The 20,551-nt window shown below is 38.7% G+C and overlaps 1 protein-coding gene across 1 annotated transcript in view; it reads left to right on the top strand.

Annotated features, from left to right (window-relative positions):
• Window positions 1–71: 71 nt before the first annotated feature.
• arfgef2 (ADP-ribosylation factor guanine nucleotide-exchange factor 2 (brefeldin A-inhibited)) overlaps window positions 72–20,551 on the top strand; it is a 56,703-nt gene continuing 36,223 nt past the window's right edge. Inside the window, exons 1-29 of the mRNA XM_051880852.1 lie at window positions 72–421; window positions 3,464–3,494; window positions 3,826–3,949; window positions 4,943–5,089; window positions 7,624–7,803; window positions 8,185–8,500; window positions 8,959–9,105; window positions 9,189–9,307; window positions 9,789–9,922; window positions 10,228–10,462; window positions 10,686–10,785; window positions 10,895–11,034; window positions 11,257–11,365; window positions 11,454–11,637; window positions 11,727–11,838; window positions 11,932–12,137; window positions 12,232–12,316; window positions 13,194–13,365; window positions 13,471–13,622; window positions 13,891–14,019; window positions 14,124–14,282; window positions 15,841–15,988; window positions 16,130–16,226; window positions 16,323–16,363; window positions 17,889–18,058; window positions 18,453–18,604; window positions 19,876–20,048; window positions 20,153–20,313; window positions 20,396–20,526. Of these exons, the coding sequence (XP_051736812.1) occupies window positions 256–421; window positions 3,464–3,494; window positions 3,826–3,949; window positions 4,943–5,089; window positions 7,624–7,803; window positions 8,185–8,500; window positions 8,959–9,105; window positions 9,189–9,307; window positions 9,789–9,922; window positions 10,228–10,462; window positions 10,686–10,785; window positions 10,895–11,034; window positions 11,257–11,365; window positions 11,454–11,637; window positions 11,727–11,838; window positions 11,932–12,137; window positions 12,232–12,316; window positions 13,194–13,365; window positions 13,471–13,622; window positions 13,891–14,019; window positions 14,124–14,282; window positions 15,841–15,988; window positions 16,130–16,226; window positions 16,323–16,363; window positions 17,889–18,058; window positions 18,453–18,604; window positions 19,876–20,048; window positions 20,153–20,313; window positions 20,396–20,526 (4,220 nt within the window). The 5' untranslated portion in view covers window positions 72–255. The remainder of the gene's footprint in view (window positions 422–3,463; window positions 3,495–3,825; window positions 3,950–4,942; window positions 5,090–7,623; window positions 7,804–8,184; window positions 8,501–8,958; window positions 9,106–9,188; window positions 9,308–9,788; window positions 9,923–10,227; window positions 10,463–10,685; window positions 10,786–10,894; window positions 11,035–11,256; window positions 11,366–11,453; window positions 11,638–11,726; window positions 11,839–11,931; window positions 12,138–12,231; window positions 12,317–13,193; window positions 13,366–13,470; window positions 13,623–13,890; window positions 14,020–14,123; window positions 14,283–15,840; window positions 15,989–16,129; window positions 16,227–16,322; window positions 16,364–17,888; window positions 18,059–18,452; window positions 18,605–19,875; window positions 20,049–20,152; window positions 20,314–20,395; window positions 20,527–20,551) is intronic.

Here is a 20,551-nt window from a genome sequence, read left to right on the forward strand (position 1 = left end):
CACATGCTTCATTCATTTCCACCTCAGCCAAACCACTGAATGTACACATCAGTGTAAGCGCCTGCGTGTCACGTGACGTGACGTGCGGCCAACATGGCGACGCAGTGCTGAGATAGTAGCAGCAGCGTCCAACTGGCCCCGACTGAACCAGCGACAACATCGGCCCATTCCTGGCACCCTCACGCCCCTGCCAAACCGCAGGGATCGGGCCAGCGATGACGGCCTAACGGACTACTTTAACACGTCGAACGAGAGATGAAAGAACAGGAAGCGCTGGAAATCCATCGACGGCATACGCAGACAGAAAGCCTGAGCACCAAGAGCATGTTTCTGTCTCGAGCGCTGGAGAAAATCCTCGCGGATAAGGAGGTGAAGCGGAGCCAGCACAACCAGCTGCGCAAGGCTTGTCAAGTGGCATTAGGTGAGCTTCTCTTTATTTATCGCCTCTCAGGCCTCAAACATATCTTTGAGATCCGCCACTGCCCCCTAATATCCTAAATTAACCTTAAAGTCTGCTTAGCGAGCTAACGTCATTCCAGCACGCGTCAGTGTCAGGAATCTGTTGTTTAATTTTTCCCTAAACTGACATTGTCATCCGTCCCATCGGCTATATAATGGTACATTATGATGAATGAAATGTTGGCAACAGAGTAAATGACATGTCTTAGTGTTCAGCACCTCTTGTTTATCCGTAGCTGTTAGCATGTGTTAGCTGGAATCAGCTGCTATCCAACAAGCTACATATATTGTTGCTCAGCTGTTATGGCGACTTGACAGATTGGCGATTTATTGATTAAAGGTCACTCACTGATTTACACAATTGATCTATGTTGTGAGTGACACTTTAAAGAAACGGTTAACCCTAAAATTAAAAAAAATTGTCACTTACTCACCCTCAAAGAGTTGTCAATGCATGTGTGACTATCTTTTTTTCACACACAGTGTTCAGTACTAACAGCATCAGTCACCATTCACTTTGCATCTTTTTGCCATACATTGAGCCCATTTTATGCGTTTTTACTTTTAGTGTTAATAAAGGAGTATTTCATCCAAAAATTAAAATTCCCCCATTGTCGTTCCAAACCTGTATGACTTTCTGTCTTTTGTGGAACATTAAAGAAGTTTTTAAGAATGTTGGTAACCAGTTTTGGTCGCCATTGTATGGACAAAAAACAAACAAACAAAGAAAACATGTCTCTCAGTATCTTATATTTTATGACATGATGATAAGTAAATAATGACAAAATGTTCATTTTTTTGGGTGAACTGTCTCTAATTTGTAGTATGATATTCCCATTATTGCGTAATAACTTCCGGAAAATCCATTCTTCTTTTTATAGGTAAGCTGGAAATGCAGGTTAGACTCATTTGACTCGTCCCATCTGCACTGTATTACTTATTTACTAAGTTAATGAGCACATGTTGAGACGGGAGGATCTGGTTTCTTCGTGAGCTTTTCCAAACTCCAACCTTTGTTCTGGAGTGTCAATCTCAAACTGCTTCATTTGAACAAAATCCATAAAAACTGTGTTGTTTTATTGTAAACTTGTGTTGTTTTGACTTTTGGTATATTTAAGGTTTTGTTCCAGTGAAGAGCTGTAGTGTAATGTGGCTGTTAATGTAATGCTACTTCACCGTGAGTTTGTTTGAATGTTCTCAGTAGCACTTCATTCAAACAGACACTCCCTCATTATGCTGTCATGACTGAGTGAGGTTGATTACCATACAGACCTATTTACACAGTCCACCGGCCACCCGGATTCACTGCTAGGCAATGGCTTACATATGACTCTGACTGTTCAGTTAGTGTTTTTTTTTTTTTTTTTTTTTTTGTGCTGCCTGAATACATGTGACAAGTTTAAGTACTACAGGTAGCCAGATACAGGTTTTTAGAAACATAGTTCTTAAAATGTGCATCTTATGAAATGTGTTGTTGCTTAAGCTCAGTTTCCTGTGCCTTTTTGTGAGCAGATGGCTGTTTGATAATGAATAATAATCCATTTGTTGATCGTTCCTGAATATCAGAGGCAAGAAAAACTGTATAAATATGTCACTTTATGCAACTTGCTCATTCCAATAATCTTTTTTATTTTTATTTTGAAGGAATGGTTCTCCCAGAAATTAAAATTGTCATAATTTATTCAACCCCATGTTTTTGTTCCATATGAAAAACAGGTAGAAATTTTAAAGAATGGTTTGTGGTTTTCCAGATCTTCGAAAGTGATACAATAGCTTTGTGTGAGAGACTTGAGATCATTTTCCCCTTCAGTGAGCTGTTAACCACTGTGACTGGGTCATTGAATCAATGAGTTGAACTGGAGAACTAGATCTGTCTGATTTGAAAAGACACATTACAAAAGAACCATTTATCCACAAATTGGAATAAGGATTGGCCGGGATAGTTGACTAGCCATTTAACAACCAACTAGCTGATTAGTGATGTTGACAAGTGAGTTTAAGATTTTTAGCGGTGGTGCATTTAAACGGATCTTCAAAGTGAGGTTTTGGCTCTTCATTTCATTTAAGCACTGATGCTATGTCCACTACAAATTCAAGATAGTCACTGTCAGAATTAAAATGGCCTGCTGTTAAATGTGAACAGACGAGATGGTATTTTTCCGTTGTTATTCACATTCTGCTGGTGTGTTTGTGCAGTGATTAAAATATAGTATTTATTTAGAGTCCTGGGTGTCTGTCATAATGCAAAAATAGTCCCAGGAATCAATGGCTTTCACACACAGGCACACATATAATATTTCTAATTTTACTTTTATGAGGTAAAAGTCATCTGGACACTTTTACGATACTTTTATGGTCTTTTTGTCTCCTTTTTGAAGCTTGAAAGTTTCAGTCCCCATTCATTGTTATTGTATAAAAAAGAGCAACCAGCATATTTTTGTCAATTTCCACATAAAAGAAAAAAATTCATACAGGTTTAGGTCACATGAGGTTGAGTAAATTATGACTTAATGTTAATTTCTGGGTGAATTATTGGTTTAATTTTATTTTACTTTGAGCAGCTGATAAAATGGGAAATATATGCACTTTGCCTGCAAATAGGTCTCATTGCTTCAATGAAAATGATAGATGTTAAGCACAAGATTGTCCTGGATGATTTCTGTATCTTGCTGAGTAGGCAGTGTTTTATATTGGGAATAGCTTGTATATTGTTTTGCTCTGGCAGTATTAGGGCACATATTCCTGCTGCTGTGCTGTAGATGTTATTTCTACCCCATCATCCACTTCACTTTGATGTCCTTCTGAACACACATCTGAATACCTATAAAAAAATAAAATAAAAAAAAACCCCTAGGGTCCAGACAGTGTAATACTCATGTGAATGTAAACTTTCTGAATTAACACTCTCTTCTCTTCCTTCTTTAGGTTAGTTTGCTTTGATGGAGTGGTCACAAATGGTCTTGAGTTGATGTGTTAATTTGTCTATTTTTTTTTTTTTTTTTAGATGAAATTAAGCATGAACTGGAAAAGCAGAAGTAAGTTTCTCATTTATTAACATGCACCATCCATCCAAACATCTCCTGTCATGTACATTGATTAAGAGAACACTTATTGTGTTTTTCTGAAAAGGCTCTCTGAAGCGTAATGCATCATCTTTATTGTGAACCTTCATGGTTATGTAATCATTTCAGATACTGGTCGCACTCATGTCCATGCTGAAAAAAGCCCCCTGTAACACTAAAGGGCTACTGACAGGAAGATGTTCTAAATGTTTGTTGTTGTTTAACTAATGAATATAAAGTATGTTTCCGTGCTGCATAGTTATTTCCGTTGACTGATTTGTGCTGTGAATCCTGTATGTTCCAGGGACGGTACTGTTGTTCCTCCAAGAGCTAACTACATTGAGGCTGACAAGTACGTCTTGCCTTTCGAGCTGGCATGTCAGTCCAAGTCCCCACGTATTGTCAGTACGTCTCTCGACTGCCTACAGGTAAACAGAGTTCTCGTCCACGTCACTCTACTGCGGTGTTTTATCATTCTCAACTCATTAATACATTTTAAACCCTTTATTTTTCAGTTTGTAGTTTTTAATTGTTGTAAATAATAGTTTTTGCCATGTGTAGCAAATCTATTTAAAGTTAGTTCACCCAAAAATGAAATTTCTATCATTGATTACTCACCCTCATGTCGTTCTAAACCTATAAGACCTTCATTCATCTTCGGAACACAAATTAAAGGGATAGTTCACTCAAAAATGAAAATTCTGTCATCATTTACTCCCCCTCAAGTAGTTCCAGACCTGTATAAATGTCTTTGTTCTGCTGAACACAAAGGAAGATATTTGGAAGAATGTCAGTAACCAAACAGATCTCGCCCCCCATTTACTATCATAATTGGAAAAAAATAAATACTATGGTAGTCAATGGGGGGCGAGATCTGCTTGTTTACAAACATTCTTCCAAATATACAGGTTTGGAACAACTTGAGGGTGAGTAAATGATGAATTTTTATTTTTGGGTGAACTATCCCTTTAAGATATTTCCGAACCACCCATAGACAGCAACATAATTACCACTTTCACATGCTGCTCATGTGTACAGCAGCAGAGACTGACACAGTAGAGAAGAAATTGTTGAATAAAGTTTTTTTTTTTTTGCACACAAAAAGTATTCTCGTCGCTTCCTAAACATTAAGGTTGAACAACTGTAGTCACATGAACTATTTTAACGACGTTTTTACTACCTTTCTGGGCCTGGAAAGTGGTAATTATGTTGCAGTCTTGGAGCCCTCGGATTTCATAAAAAATATCTTAATTTGTGTTCCAAAGATGAATGAAGGTCTTACGGGTGTGGAACGACAAGGTGAGTACTTAACGACAGAGTTTTCATTTTTTTTGGTGAACTAACCCTTTAAGTGTGGTTTTAAACGCACTATATGAAATGATGTGTATAATATAGTAATACCGCCATTCGATTCTTCACAGAAACTCATTGCGTATGGGCACATCACGGGAAACGCCCCTGACAGCGGAGCTCCAGGAAAACGGCTGATTGACAGGCTGCTGGAGACCATCTGTAACTGCTTTCAGGGACCCCAGACTGACGAGGGGGTACAACTACAGATTATTAAGGTGAGACAACTCTCCATCGTTTACTTTTTTTTTTTCAGACAGGCACTTCTAGATATTGAAATCCATATTTGATGGCTGATGTGTATGGCAAAAATACATACACAACTGTTTAGAAGTTTGAGGTCAATGAGATTATTTTATATTATAATGTTACAAAAATAAATGCTGTTCTTTTGAACTCTTTTGAAGAATCCTAAAAAAGATTACATGACGTTTTCAGTAAAAATAACCATTGATAATAATAAGAAATGTTTTTTGAGCACCAAATCAGCTTTACCATGATTTCTGAATTATCATGTGACACTAAAGATTGGAGTAATGACTACTAAAAATTCAGCTTTGTAATCACAGGAATAAGTTACATTTTACAATTTATTCAAATAAAAAATTATTTAAATTGTAATAATATTCCACAATACTACTGATTTTACTGTATTTTTGATCAAATAAATGCAGCCTTGGTGAGCATAACAGACCCCCAAACGGTAATGTATATTACAAAATATTATATATAGATATTTAATGAATACTTGTTTTTAAAATATTTACTCTAAATTTACTTTAGAAATCACTTTGCACTGTTTTTAGCCATTTTAATGTAATCTATTTTGGAAGAAAAATTGCAACATTGAATCAATTTATAGTTTCATCATTCGTAATACATTTCTGTTTGACCTTGCAGTAATTTCAACTGCAGTGGAGATCATGCCAAAGTAATCAAAGCTGCTTCTGTATTCAGCACCTATGTCAACACACTTGAGTCACACAAAACACTTTAGTTAACAGGCAGCTAAATGATCATTTATGTTGAGAACACTGTCATTACCTTACAGCATTTGCAACATAAGCTGAGCAGTAAAGTACAAAGTCTTTTTCTTTTATCCAAGCCTAACTCTTATCATTGTAGATAAGCATGCTGTGTGACAAATCTACAAGTATTCTGTTCTCTATAAATGGAGAGAAAAGGCAGCATACAGTACATAGGGATTAGTGGTTTGCATAAGGGGTTTGGGCAGCCTCTTAAATAAAATGTCACCAGGGTCGCTCAATAACGTTAGCTTGCAGTAAGATTTACTTTTACCACTGAGATGTGTACATACGTAATCACATTAGAGTGCCTACCTTTAAAGATCTCACTTTCATCAGTGTCATCATTATTTACCTGCATAATCCTTTAAGCCATGAACTTACCATTGTGCCGTAATCACATTTGTCTTAAAAGTGAGGTTTAAAATGTTTTCTTTTTTAATTTAATACTATTTTTTGCTAACACTACTTAAAGCCTTCATGTATAATGCATTATAAAGCTATTCATAATGTAAATATATAATGCATTATATCCATTTATAAATAACTGCAACCAAAGTTATGTGTGTATATATATATATATATATACACACACACACACATAAATAAAACGGTTCGTTCCTGTCCTTGATTCTGATTGGTCAATAGCTGTGTTTTATTCATGATAAACACATAAACATTTATATCACTACACAACACCCTTAGCAATGTAAACTGTATGTTCTCAATTGATATTGTTCATTGAAGCTTACTGTATTATGTAGAAGAGTATTGTGAGAAAGAGATCGAGTGAGCGAGTTTATTACCTGCATTCAGATTTAGCATTTTCCTTCAGGTAAGTCCTATGTTCATAATAAAAAATCTGTTTAAATGTCCGATGTGTTATCTTGTCCTTTTAACAGTTAAGGGGTTTTCCCGTGACTGACAGCGCTAGTCAAAGCATTTGTCAGTTCCGTCTTGTTCCCTGTTAACAAGTTAGTCTTTTTAATGTAAAAGTCTTCGCTACTGACTGACACATATAAAGACAGTCTTTGCCGCTATCTAATGGCATAATAATGTAACTTCTGTTGCTGTTCACGGTTAGGGACTATTTAGAAGAAGCTTTCCTAAAAGAAGGAAAGCTTTTATTGAAAATTTACTTCTTGAAAGTTGCATTTATACATATTTTTGGCTTTAATATTTGTATTGTGTGGTAACCGTTTTATAAAATCAAGAATGTACGAGAATCTGTGCTGTATTGTGAATAAGTCATGGCTGAAGGGCGTTGCAACCCCTTCAGCTGTGACTTATATGTTACATATATGTGTGTGTGTGTGTGTTAATAAGTGTTACCCAAATTTTATTGCAATTTGAACATAACAGTTTGAGTGAAAAAGTGTAACATGAATTGAGAATGCATTAGCATTTTGTTTCTCTCTTTTGCTTTAATGACAGCAGCCCTCGAGCTGCAAAAACTCCACAAGTTTTGAAATCCAAATGATAATCGAAGAGCATTTTGAGCTTCAGTGGAAGAGCAGCTGACCGTCTATACAAAGAATTCACATAATCAATGTCACAGTATCTGAAATATCTTTTTTATTTGTCAGAATCTTAAAACTTTCTATTTAGTTCCAGCTTTAAATAGATTTTTGTGTCATCTGAGATTTTTGAACCCCACTGTACCTGAAAAAATGGGCTTAATTTCAGATCTGTGATGTCATGATTCAGATCATTGTGTTTCTCTACAGGCTCTGCTGACTGCCGTGACATCACCACACATAGAGATCCATGAGGGAACGATTCTCCTTACAGTGCGCACCTGCTACAACATCTACCTTGCTAGTCGCAACCTAATCAACCAGACTACAGCCAAGGCCACTCTAACACAGATGCTCAATGTCATCTTCACCCGTATGGAGAACCAGGCGGTTAGTATAAAGCATCTCAGACTGCTACACTTTGCAGACTCAGAACAAATCTTTTTTTTTTTTTTTTTTTCAATATGTGGTATCACACTTCCAGTCCTGGAGGGCCACTGTCCTGCACAGTTTAACTCTCATCTCTAATCAAACACAGAATAAGTCACGGCTGAAGGGCATTGCAACCCAATTTTCAAGCAATCCTGAAGACTGTGGTTAGAATTATTAGCTGTGTTTGATTAGGGGTGAAGCTAAACTCTGCAGGACAGTGGCCTCCAGGACTGGAAGTGCCCACCCCTGCCATAGTAGAACTATGGGTGCAATTATGGTTTGAGAAAATTACACTAAATTTAGGAAACTAGGTTTGACTTTCTGACAACTGTCTTGTAGGCTCTGGAAGCTCAGGAAGCGGAGAAGGACAGACAACGTCTGCAGCTGCGCAATCCTTCCCCAGTGTCCAGTAACCCTTCACCTGTGACGCAAAACCCTTCTCCAACTCCTGGTCGGGGGTCCGGATCTCCATGGCTTGGACGAGCCCTCTTAGAACAGAACGGACCACCATCCCCCTCTCTCAGCCCGCCTGGGATCCCATCCACTCCTTCTACCCCCCAAGACTCATCCTCCATCAATGGCCAGCAAGAGGAGTCAAAGTCAGAGGAGGAGTTTGCCACTAATCAACAGAGCACAAAGGAAATTGAACACGCAGGTATGGGGAATTACTGGGGTCAGGATATGAGATATGTCTCCAAAAGGGCCAGGTAGAATGGCAGTATATACCGTGACGACAATATAAAGCGTCTATTGTTAGAGATTTTGCTATATTGCGGTATGTAAATGTATACGCATTGCACAGAACTACTTAAAGTTACTGACACTATAGAGTGATAAAAAGTCTTGCGTGAATGACAAAATGAGTGAGGTTTTCATTACTGACAAATAGAAAAAAATACATTTGTTAAAAGTAAAATGAAACAAAAATAACTATATTTTGATATATAATGTTTACGTGAAATAAAATTTCTTATGTCATGAAGTAATTTTGGTCATAGCGCCCACTCTATTTCTAAATTATATGGTTCTGGCAGTTTCCTGTTATGTTTTAGAAAGTTGTTTAATGTGCTTCATTTGGGTAGTAGAAACTATTCAATTTGACTATTCTTAAAGACAAAGAGATTCAGGAGTCAGACCAAACAACTGCCGATCCATCAGAAGGAGAGGAGGCCCATCCGCAGCCTGAAACAGAAGCAAGCCCTGAGGTTCTGGAAGAGACTGAGCCGGACAGCGGATTAGGAGATAGCTCTGTGGAAGGAGGTGCGTCACACTGGAAATAGGATACTGGACCTTTATGTGGACCTTTGACATAGTAGTCACTCCTGCTTCTGTTTCTACTACAGGATTAGATCAACATTCTGACTCCGAAACCAAAGTGCCGCCTCCTGTTGTCCGAGTAGACATGCAGCAGATGAACGGAATGGTGGACGACCGTGGCTCAGAGTCCTCGACAGACATTCTGGTGTGTTTCTTGGGTTACAGTTTTTTGATGTAGGACAGGGATTCCCAGTTCCAGTCCTCGCGCCTCCCCGCTCTGCGCATTTTGTATGTCTCTCTTATCCATGTGACCGTAAGTGCACTGCAAAGTGGACTTAAAAGGGTATTTCGCCATCTTAAGATTCCCATTAATAGTTTTATTCAGCAATTAAATTACACATTAAACACAACACATTAAATGTATCAAAAGTGAAAGTAAATGCATTTATAATGTTACAAAACATTTTCATTTTAAATAAGTGTTGTTGTTTTGAATTTTCTTTTCAGAAAATCCTGAAAAAAATGTATCATAGTTTCCACAAGAATATTAAGCAGCACAACTGTTTATAATAAACATTATACACTATTCATAAAGGCACATAACTGGAATATAGGCTTTTTAATAGTGGTCTGACTGGTCTCTTGTTTTTTTTTTTTTTTTTTTTTTTTTTTTTTTTCCTGAGCAGGATGCAGAAACCATTCAGGGCAGTCAGACAGCTGCCCGCTTCTCACACATCCTACAGAAAGATGCCTTCCTCGTGTTCCGCTCCCTCTGCAAGCTGTCAATGAAGCCCCTGGCTGATGGACCACCTGACCCAAAGTAAGAACCTGGAGAGAAAATGTATTTAACATTAGAAACATTAGAATATAAATCAATCAAGAAAGTATTTTTCAGCTTGTTATTTTATGTGAAAGACTTCATAAACTGACAATCAGGCCTGTAAATGATGAATAGTGTCAGTAGTGTGATCATAAAACTGAAGGAATTCTCTGGTTCCACAATGGACACTCATTGTAGAATGATTTTGAATAAAATTTACCATTATTTTGAAAGGTATTCAGTTTTATGCAAACAGATCTTTAACTTTCGGATGACTGCTGTAATTTTTCTATCCTCTCTTTCAGGTCCCATGAGTTGCGCTCTAAGGTAGTTTCCCTGCAGCTGTTGCTCTCAGTGTTGCAGGGTGCTGGACCTGTGTTTCGAACCCATGAGATGTTTGTGAACGCCATAAAACAGTACCTGTGTGTGGCGCTCTCTAAAAACGGGGTCTCCTCTGTGCCTGAAGTATTTGAACTGTCTCTTGCCATCTTCCTTACCCTGCTCTCCCACTTCAAAGTGCACCTTAAGATGCAGATCGAGGTAAAAAATGATCAAATGTTCAGATACACTACCAGGCTGTTTGGATACACTTGACAAATTTTTTTTTTCTCATGATATTCAAAACGTTTTGATCTAAAAGCTTATGCTTAAATGCATGAAATTAGCTTTTCAGACAAATATAAATTTGATTTAAACAAAAAAATAAAACAAGAAATGGAAATTAAAGTATTGATTTAATATTTTCTCACTACTTATTGCTCAGGTGTTCTTCAGGGAGATCTTTCTAACAATCCTGGAGACGTCATCCAGCTCCTTTGAGCATAAGTGGATGGTCATTCAGACTCTAACACGGATATGTGCAGGTTGGTGCACCTCATTGTACACTTGTAGACACGTACACAGAAACATCTCACAGATTATTAGCTCAAATGTCAAATCCAATGGTGAATCAGTCTGCTGTTCTTCTCACAGATGCACAATGTGTGGTGGACATTTATGTGAACTATGACTGTGATCTCAACGCTGCCAACATTTTTGAGCGGCTGGTAAATGACCTGTCTAAAATCGCCCAGGGAAGGAGTGGACAGGAGCTCGGCATGACTCCATTACAGGTAGCTATCATTGTGTTCGAACTACAACATTAGTACTTTACATGGCATGCTATTCTTTTTAAATGTATACAATACAGCATATATATGATTTAGATTTCATATAGCAGATGCTTTAGTCTGAAACAACTTAAATGAGTTAAAATATGCAAACATATCCAGTAAAACAGTTTGGAATGCTGTGTGTAATAATTCGGAGATGATGGGTTAATGATTTATTTGCAGGAGCTGAGTTTGAGAAAGAAAGGGCTGGAGTGTCTGGTGTCCATTTTGAAGTGCATGGTGGAATGGAGCAGAGACATGTACGTCAACCCCAACCTGCAGGCCAACCTTGGTAAGATGATATTTGGGTTTGTTTTAATCGCCTGTATTATCTTTTACAACATAATTTTGTAAGTCTAATAGACTGTGTTTTGATGTAGGTCAGGAACGTCCAGCAGAGGGCGACAGTTCGCATCTCCCTGAGCATCTTTCCTCTCGCAGAGATAGTGTGAGCTCTTTGGACTCCACCGTGTCTTCTGGAGTTCAGCAGTCTCAGCCAGATCACCCTGAGCAGTATGAGGTCATCAAGCAGCAGAAAGAGATCATCGAGCATGGCATTGAGCTGTGAGTTGTCAGCTTTTATCAGCCTTTTTTTTTTTTTTTTTTTCCTATTTCATCTTTCTTTATTTTAACTATTTCTGTGTTCCTTAAAGGTTCAACAAGAAACCAAAAAGGGGATTGCAATACCTGCAGGAGCAAGGCATGCTGGGAACCTCACCAGAAGACATTGCACAGTTCCTGCAACAAGAGGAGCGATTGGACACTGTAAGTACATGCTCGTTTTCATACATGGATAAATTAGTGAACCAAGACATTTTGTGCTCCAGCTACTTAGGCTCTGCTGTGTCATGTGATCAGACTCAGGTTGGCGAGTTCCTGGGAGAGAATGTGAAGTTTAATAAGGAGGTGATGTACTGCTACGTGGACCGGTTGGACTTCTGTGGAAAAGACTTTGTGTCAGCACTCCGTGCCTTCTTGGAAGGTTTCAGACTTCCAGGTGAAGCCCAGAAGATTGATAGGCTCATGGAGAAGTTTGCCGCCCGCTACCTGGAGTGCAATCAGGGGTGAGTTTTGTAGTCTGAGGAGGAGTGTTACATTTTTGAGGCTTGCTTTAGGGGGTTGTGTAGCCAATGTGCTGACCTGTCTGTTGCTTTGTAGGCAGACTCTGTTTGCCAGTGCAGACACAGCTTACGTTCTGGCCTACTCCATCATCATGTTAACCACCGACCTGCACAGTCCACAGGTAAGACTACTTATTTTTACTCAATTTCTCCCTTTTCTCTTTTTGCTTTGCTTTCTACCTTGATAACTAACCAGCAACTGCATAGCAACATGCTAGGGGGTTGTAACTGCATAGCATATGTATACCAACGTTGCAAAAAAAAGCATGTTTGTTTGATTTCCAAGAAAATGTCAAAAGGGGCTTTCGCACTGAATAGCTCTAGGAACTCAGTTCTAGGATCTAGCCAATAGGATAGTTCCCAGAGAACTAACCACCCCACTCTCCCCGGTTCATGTTCCTGGTTGCATTCGCACCGGCAGTAGGAAGCGGCCGACAGCAGCATCTTTAAGCGCGCCATTTACAAACGTTAAAAACCGGTGGAAGGAGGATGCCGCGATCAGAGCTGTGTTTGTTGTTAGTCGTGGGTTTCGTGATAACGGAGATGGAATGTAAACGCATAATTTACGCGACTGAAAAAGTGGGGCTAAGAGATGAAATCTCCTATGACAACTTTTAGTATAACATATCAAGGTTGAGAAAAGAGCACAACCCTGAAGACAACAGGTAAATGCTGTTATCACCGTTTTCCATGTTTGTGAAGTAAATGTTTACACAGAATCAAACACTGGGTGACTGTGTTTGCCATGCGTTTGACCAATCAGCGTACACTTGTGTCACTGTTAGTTCCTATAGTGCTGGTTTAGACCCTACTCTGAAGTAGGAGCTAATTTAGTTCCCTCAAAAGGAGTTCCCAGAACTAAAATCGTTCCTTGTTCCTGCAGTGCGAACACAGCAAAATCTGGGTACTTCCACCAGTAGTTCTAGGAACTATGAAAAAGTTCCTCCGGTGCGAAAGCCCTAATATCTAGTTTTGTTTTTATTTTTTTCCTCTCTTCAGGTAAAGAACAAGATGACGAAGGAGCAGTACATAAAAATGAACCGCGGCATTAATGACAGTAAGGACCTGCCCGAAGAGTATCTCTCCTCCATCTACGATGAAATTGCAGGCAAGAAGATTGCCATGAAGGAGAGCAAAGAATACTCCATCACTCCCAAATCCAGCAAACAGAGTAAGTGCTATATAGATAATATTAATTTTTAATGTCCAATTTCCTTTGATGGGAGAAAATAAAACCGTGTTGAATACTGATGCAAGCCGTTTGTCTTCCTGTTAGATGTAGCCAGTGAGAAGCAGAGAAGGCTGCTGTATAACATGGAGATGGAGCAGATGGCCAAAACGGCTAAAGCTCTGATGGAGGCTGTAAGTCACGCTCAGGCTCCCTTCTTCAGTGCCACTCACCTAGAGCACGTCCGGCCCATGTTCAAGGTAACAACATCCCTCTACATTTTTTCACAATTTTCAGTTTCAAAACAAACCATCTTAGCAGTTTCATTTCATTGAGCACTGGAACACAAGAACATTTATAGGTCAAAAGGATCATGAACAGGTCAGGGAAGTGACATAAACTGATAGTGTTCCAGGAAGTGGTCGCACACATCAGTCTAGAAAGGTCGAAAGGAAGTTTGAAACTTTGAAATGAAAATATGTTTTGTGTGGGTTCATTTCTCGATACTTGTATGCTTATGTAAAACAGCTGGCCTGGACTCCCCTGCTGGCGGCGTTCAGTGTAGGACTCCAGGATTGTGACGATCAGGATGTGGCATCTCTTTGTCTGGAGGGAATTCGTTGTGCTATCAGGATCGCCTGCATCTTCAACATGCAGGTTTGTGTTTTTACTCTTTTCATGTGACTGATCTTATTCAAGCCTCTTTTATTTAGTTCCTTCTGCCAAGTCTTATTTTCTTTTCTGTTTCACTCTCTTTGCAGTTGGAGAGAGATGCCTATATCCAGGCCTTGGCCCGGTTTACGCTGCTCACAGCCAGTTCAAGTATCACAGAGATGAAACAGAAGAACATTGACACAATTAAGACACTTATCATGGTCGCCCACACCGATGGAAACTACTTGGGCAACTCCTGGCATGAGGTGGGCATCAGAGCATGTGAGCATGCAGCCAAGTGTCAACGAATTTTATATTATATATATATATATAATTTTTTTTCAAACCTGTTTGATATTATCACCACATGATCTTGTAGTGTGAGCAATGAAACGTCATGTTAAACTGCTGATGATATCATGCACCTTAATGTACATGAATGCCAGGTGACAATTTGATCATAATCTAACTGAAATATATATTTAAAATGTAAATAAGTGGTCTTTGCTCTATACTTAACATAATCTATAATCATCCATCACAATGAGTAAAACAAAAGAATATAGTTCCGATTTGCAACAAGAGCTTCACAAAATAGAAAGTGGCTGCAAGAAAAAAGCTAAAGCATTAAAAATTCCCAATTCCACCATCAGGGCAATAATTAAGACTTTCCAATCAACAGAAAATGTTACGAATCAGCACGGCAGATGATGTGTGTCTATATTGTCTTAATGCATGGCGAGGAGGATAGTTTGAGTGGCCAAAGACAGAAAATAGTTGAGTCTTGGGGTCAGTAAGCCTCAAAAAATATTAAATAGCACCTACATCTCCACAAGTTGTTTGGGAGGGTTTCAAGAAAAATCCTCTGCTATCATCCAAAATCAAACTCCAGAATATTCAGTTTTCAGACAATACTGGAACTTCAAATGGGACTGATCAGATGAAACTAAAAAAAGAGCTGGGTTTGGTGCACACAGGGATAAAAATTACCCCATGTATTCAATTAAATACACTGCTGGATCTTTAATGTTGTAGGCCTTTTTTTCTGCTGGAGGTCCTGGACTTCATGATGCCATGTATCTTATTCAGATACATGGCATCATGGATTCCATCAAATACCAACAGATAAAATAAAATCAACTTGACAGCCTTTGCTAGAAATCTTCTAATGGGCCGTGGTTGGATCTTCTATCAGGGCAATCATCCAAAACAAACATCAAAATCAACACAAAAATGTGTCACTGAGCACAAAATGAAGGTTCTGCCATGGCCATCCCAGTCCCCTGACCTGAACTTAATAGAAAACTGAAGTGTGTATCAACATGGACTTGGGAATCTGAAGGATCTGGAGAGATTCTGTATGGAGGAATGGTGTCTGATTTTGTTAGGTGTTCTCCAAACTCAACAGGCATTATAGGAGAAGACTCAGAGCTGTTATCTTGGCAAAAGGAGGTTGAAAAAAGTATTGAATAAAAGGGTGCCGTTAATTGTGGATTGGAGAAAAACATTTATTTCATAATGAGAATTTCCCCCATTTTCAATTGTTTTACTATATACTATTTACTATATATATATATATATATATATATATATATATATATATATATATATATATTGAATTGTTTTTATTTGATTGAATAATTCATACATATAGTTTACTTGGGTTGCCAATATTTGACCCACAAAAATCTATTTTTATTTTTTTAGCAATTTCACTTCCTCCAAAACCATTGAATTGATAGTTTCTTTGTAGACTATATATATATATATATATATATATATATTTGTAGACTCTATATCTGCCTGCTTTGTTTCCCTGTGTAGATTCTGCGGTGTATCAGTCAGCTGGAGTTGGCTCAGTTGATTGGAACAGGGGTGAAGACGCGTTATATATCCGGTGTGGTCCGGGACCAGGGAGGCAGCATAAAGGGCTTCCCATCAGGTGGAGAGGAATTCATGCCCCTCGGTTTAGGTAAGCCATTGTATGACTGCAGTTAATAGCTCACGGATGGGGCCCAAGTGTTCAGTCTGTTTATTGTTTGTTTATTGGTGTGTGTGGATCGTGTGGACAGTGTTGCTTATGTAGCAAAACAATATTATTGGTCTCCTGCAGGTACTTTGGTTGGAGGTCCAGACAAGCGTCAGATGGCTCATATCCAGGAGTCAGTGGGGGAGACCAGCTCTCAGAGTGTTGTGGTGGCTGTGGACAGGTGCATTGAAATCACGGGACAAAACAAACATACAGTGTTGTTCTTACTGTTTAAACTGCCCTGTCTGACCTTCCATCTCTCTGTTTTGTGTGCCAGAATCTTCACTGGATCCACCAGGCTTGATGGAAATGCAATTGGTAAGGTTTCTTTGTTTTGCTTTTTGTTTTAATGTAACATTTGCATTTAATTTTTAAGGGGGAAATATAAATATATACATTACCGTTAAAAAGTTTGGGGTCGGTGATTTTATAGAGCGTTTCAGTTTGTAGTTGTAAGACACTGAAAAAAATTAGAATGTGTTCCCTCAGGAATTATTAAATAGGTTTAGAGTAGTAGTTTTGGGTTTTTAAGTTGGAAAAAGGTCTTTGTTTAACATATGAAAAGACTTACATGTTTTGATCTACAACATGATTTATGTACAGTCAAACCCTAAATATAAATTAGGAAGCAGTTGTATTGCTAAATAAAGACTTACAACTATCACAAGGATGCAAGTTTACATGCTTGGCAAACCAAACAATTGTTGTGATAAACATACGCAATGCAATGTGACATAAAAAGTTGTGTCACGCAACCATTACTCATTGGAAAAACCTAGCTTGTTACTGAAAAAGCAACACTATTTTGTAAACAGTTGAGCTACTGTCACGCTACAGAGGAGTGTAGCTAAGTTATTAGTTTCACTATATGTAGTAACCTGCACACCAACACTGTTTGAGAACATATCTGTGTGGGTTGATTATGATGAAACTGATACTTTTAATTCTGTTTATAAACTTGAGTCAGTGGGTTCTTTTTGGTTGACATTACAAAGAAATTAGCTAGAATGACTGCATTCCTAACATATCTTTAGCTCCATGAACATTTGGAAAATCAGTTTTTAAGTCTAAGTGGGCGTCCACGCTGTGATCCATAGCTTGGATTTGTTCTTAGTCTGACATTCATTCATTTGGTTACATCATAAGGAAGTGACTTACAAGGGTTGGCGGTTGTTCTGCCTGAATTGCTTCTAAAGCTGTCATGAATTGCAATCAACTTCCCTATTGTGACATTATTCAAGTGAAACTTCTTCTCAAACAAGAAAAAATGTAGGGAGAAATCTGGAATTTATTAGATTGATGGATCATTGACGTTTCCTAATTGCGAATTTAATTTACCTGCTTCCAGGACTCTGAATTCAGAAGTAAATATAAACTTCCCTCATCTGTGTAATATGTACACGCAAAGTTCCATGATGAAGCTTCTCTTTCATAGAAGACAATAGGCCTTTTTGACTCAGAAATTATGTAAGAATTTGCAAAGATAGCTCAGAAAATGTTGGTAACAACAAAAGCTATATTAAAAAAAAAAAAAAAAAAGCTTTTGTTGCCATGCTACATGTCTTGGTTGTAGGTGTATGAATGGCTGAAAATGATCTGTTTCAGACTGTTTGGGTGGACACTTTATTTAGTTACAATATTATGTAGCCTAATGCCACATAAAAATGGCCCTCTGGACAGACTCACTCTTCCAACCCACGTTAATTCACTTTTTCACTTTCTGCACACAGACACTCTTCTAAACTATCAAACTAATGTGTTCTGCTAGTAGACAGTGAACATGTAGATAATGTATTTGAAATTTCACTGAGTTGTGTTAATTCAAACTCTGCTCCATCTCCAGTTGACTTTGTGCGTTGGCTATGTGCGGTGTCCATGGACGAGCTGGCCTCTGCGCACCAGCCGCGCATGTTCAGTCTGCAGAAGATAGTGGAGATCTCCTACTACAACATGAACCGCATCCGTTTGCAGTGGTCACGCATTTGGCAGGTCATCGGAGATCACTTCAACAAGGTCTGGGGCCTTTATCTAAAGATGCGGTCACATTTACCATTGCTCTGTGAATGTTCGTGGGCAAAATCCAGACATTTCAATAGCAATCCATGCAATCAGGAATTTGATGTGAGAGCGAAAAATTTCACCACGCAGATTTTGCACCGATTTCAGTGTGGTGTCACAGATTCACCGCATTAACCAATAGAAAGCAGCTTGGTTTGAAATTGACTTCTGTGTGAGCTGTGCTTAATACTTTGCTACACCATTGACAATAGACAATGGACCTTTTTTGACAGCAAAATTTTGCCAAAATGTCGCTAATGTGACTGCAACTTAAAGCTGCCAGTGAATTTCTAGATTTGATAAATCATTAAAACAGCTGTCTGATTGCGTTTTATTTCTGGTTTGACAGGTGGGTTGTAATCCTAATGAAGATGTGGCCATCTTTGCAGTGGACTCCCTGAGACAACTTTCAATGAAGTTTCTAGAGAAAGGAGAACTGGCCAATTTCCGCTTCCAAAAGGACTTTTTAAGGCCATTTGAACACATCATGAAGAAGAACAGGTGAGGAGAAATGAGAAAGAATGAGGAAACTTGTTAAATTTATAAACATGTAGGGATAGTTCAACCAAAAATGAAAATTCTGTCATCATTTATTCACCCTCCAGTTGTTCAAAACTTGTATGAGTTTCTTTCTTCTGTTGAAAACAAAAGAAGATATTCTGAAGAATGTTGGCAACCAGACAGTTGACGGTAGCCATTGACTACCATAGTATTTTTTTTTTTCTGTGGAAGTCAATGGTTCCCGTCAACTGTCTGGTTACTTAAAGGTGCCATAGAATTAAAAATTGTATTTACCTTGGCATAGTTGAAAAATAAGAGTTCTGTACATGGAAATAACATACCATGAGCCATTGTTTCCTTCTTCATATGTAAATCTCGTGCGTGAAAAACACCATGGAAAAAAGGGTGAATCCCAAAATAACACTGTTACATAACAGTCAGGATCATTATTATTTACACCCCCAAAATTTGCATATACCAGCCCATGTTCAAGGCAAGGCAGTATTAACGTTGTGGAGCTGCACAGCCGAATCATCAAAAGTTCTGCAGGTATTGTGAAGCAAGCAAGCAAGGACAATAGCGAAAATGGCAGATGGATCGATAATTAATGTTCATATACATGCCATACTTACGTGATCTGATATGCTGCATCACGAACAGCTTGTAAAGATCCATTTTGAGAGTTATATTTGCTGTGTGAACTTCTGTATTATTTATGCAATGTTTAATGGAGTTGCGAGCTTGGGGGTGGGGAGCACGAGCATTTAAAGGTGTACACACACCAAATCAGCGCATTTTTCCTCTCACCCCAAAATAGGCAGTTAAAACATGGTATAATAAAAAATCTATGGGGTATTTTGAGCTGAAACTTCAGACACATTCTGGGGACACCTTAGACTTATATTACATCTTGTGAAATGGACATTCTATGTCTACATAGAATGTCCATTCTATTCTATGCACCTTTAAATAAATTGCAGTTTTTGCGATTTGACAATTGCTATAGGCCATAACATGATGTCTGTTTTATTTCGATTAATCATGCAGCCCTAACACTGGCTGCCATCAAATGTGGTGCCATCCAAATTCTGTTTGTTAGAGAGACTCGACCGGTCTGAGTCTGACACAGCAACATTAGCTCAATCAATGGCATGAGTTTGGGGCGGAAATAACTATTTGTCTGACCATTATAAAGATGGATGAAGTGCTCAGAAAACCTATTTGAAGTCATTTTACTTTCTTCTACACTAACTTCCTCATCCTTTCTAAAGGTCGCCCACTATCCGGGACATGGTGATACGTTGTGTGGCCCAGATGGTGAACTCCCAGGCTACTAATATTCGCTCTGGCTGGAAGAACATCTTCTCTGTGTTCCATCAAGCAGCATCAGATCATGATGAGAACATTGTGGACCTTGCATTTCAGACCACAGGACACATTGTTAGTAAGTACCAGAAATTGCACATTTTTTATAGTTAATTATACATTAACTTGCAGCTTAAATATTTTTAAAAAATTCTTATGTCTATCCTTTCTGTTTCCTCACAGTGACAACATTTCAGCAGCATTTTGCGGCGGCCATTGACTCTTTCCAGGATGCAGTAAAGTGTTTGTCGGAGTTTGTGTGTAATGCTGCATTTCCTGACACCAGTATGGAAGCCATACGGCTTATCCGCCACTGCGCTAAATATGTGTCTGACAGGCCGCAGGTGAGTGCTGTCACCTAAGTCTTTGTGACCCATGACATCTGAGCTTCAAAGATTACATTTTAGTCACTCTTCCCCTTTCCAGGCACTGAGGGAATACACTAGTGACGATATGAACGTGGCCCCTGGTGACCGTGTTTGGGTGCGAGGCTGGTTCCCCATCCTGTTTGAGCTTTCCTGCATCATCAACCGCTGCAAACTAGACGTCAGGACCAGGTGGGTCCCCATCATCAACCTTGCT

The sequence above is a fragment of the Ctenopharyngodon idella genome, chromosome 22, assembly GCF_019924925.1.
Source record: "Ctenopharyngodon idella isolate HZGC_01 chromosome 22, HZGC01, whole genome shotgun sequence".
NCBI classification, from domain to species: Eukaryota; Metazoa; Chordata; class Actinopteri; order Cypriniformes; family Xenocyprididae; genus Ctenopharyngodon; species Ctenopharyngodon idella.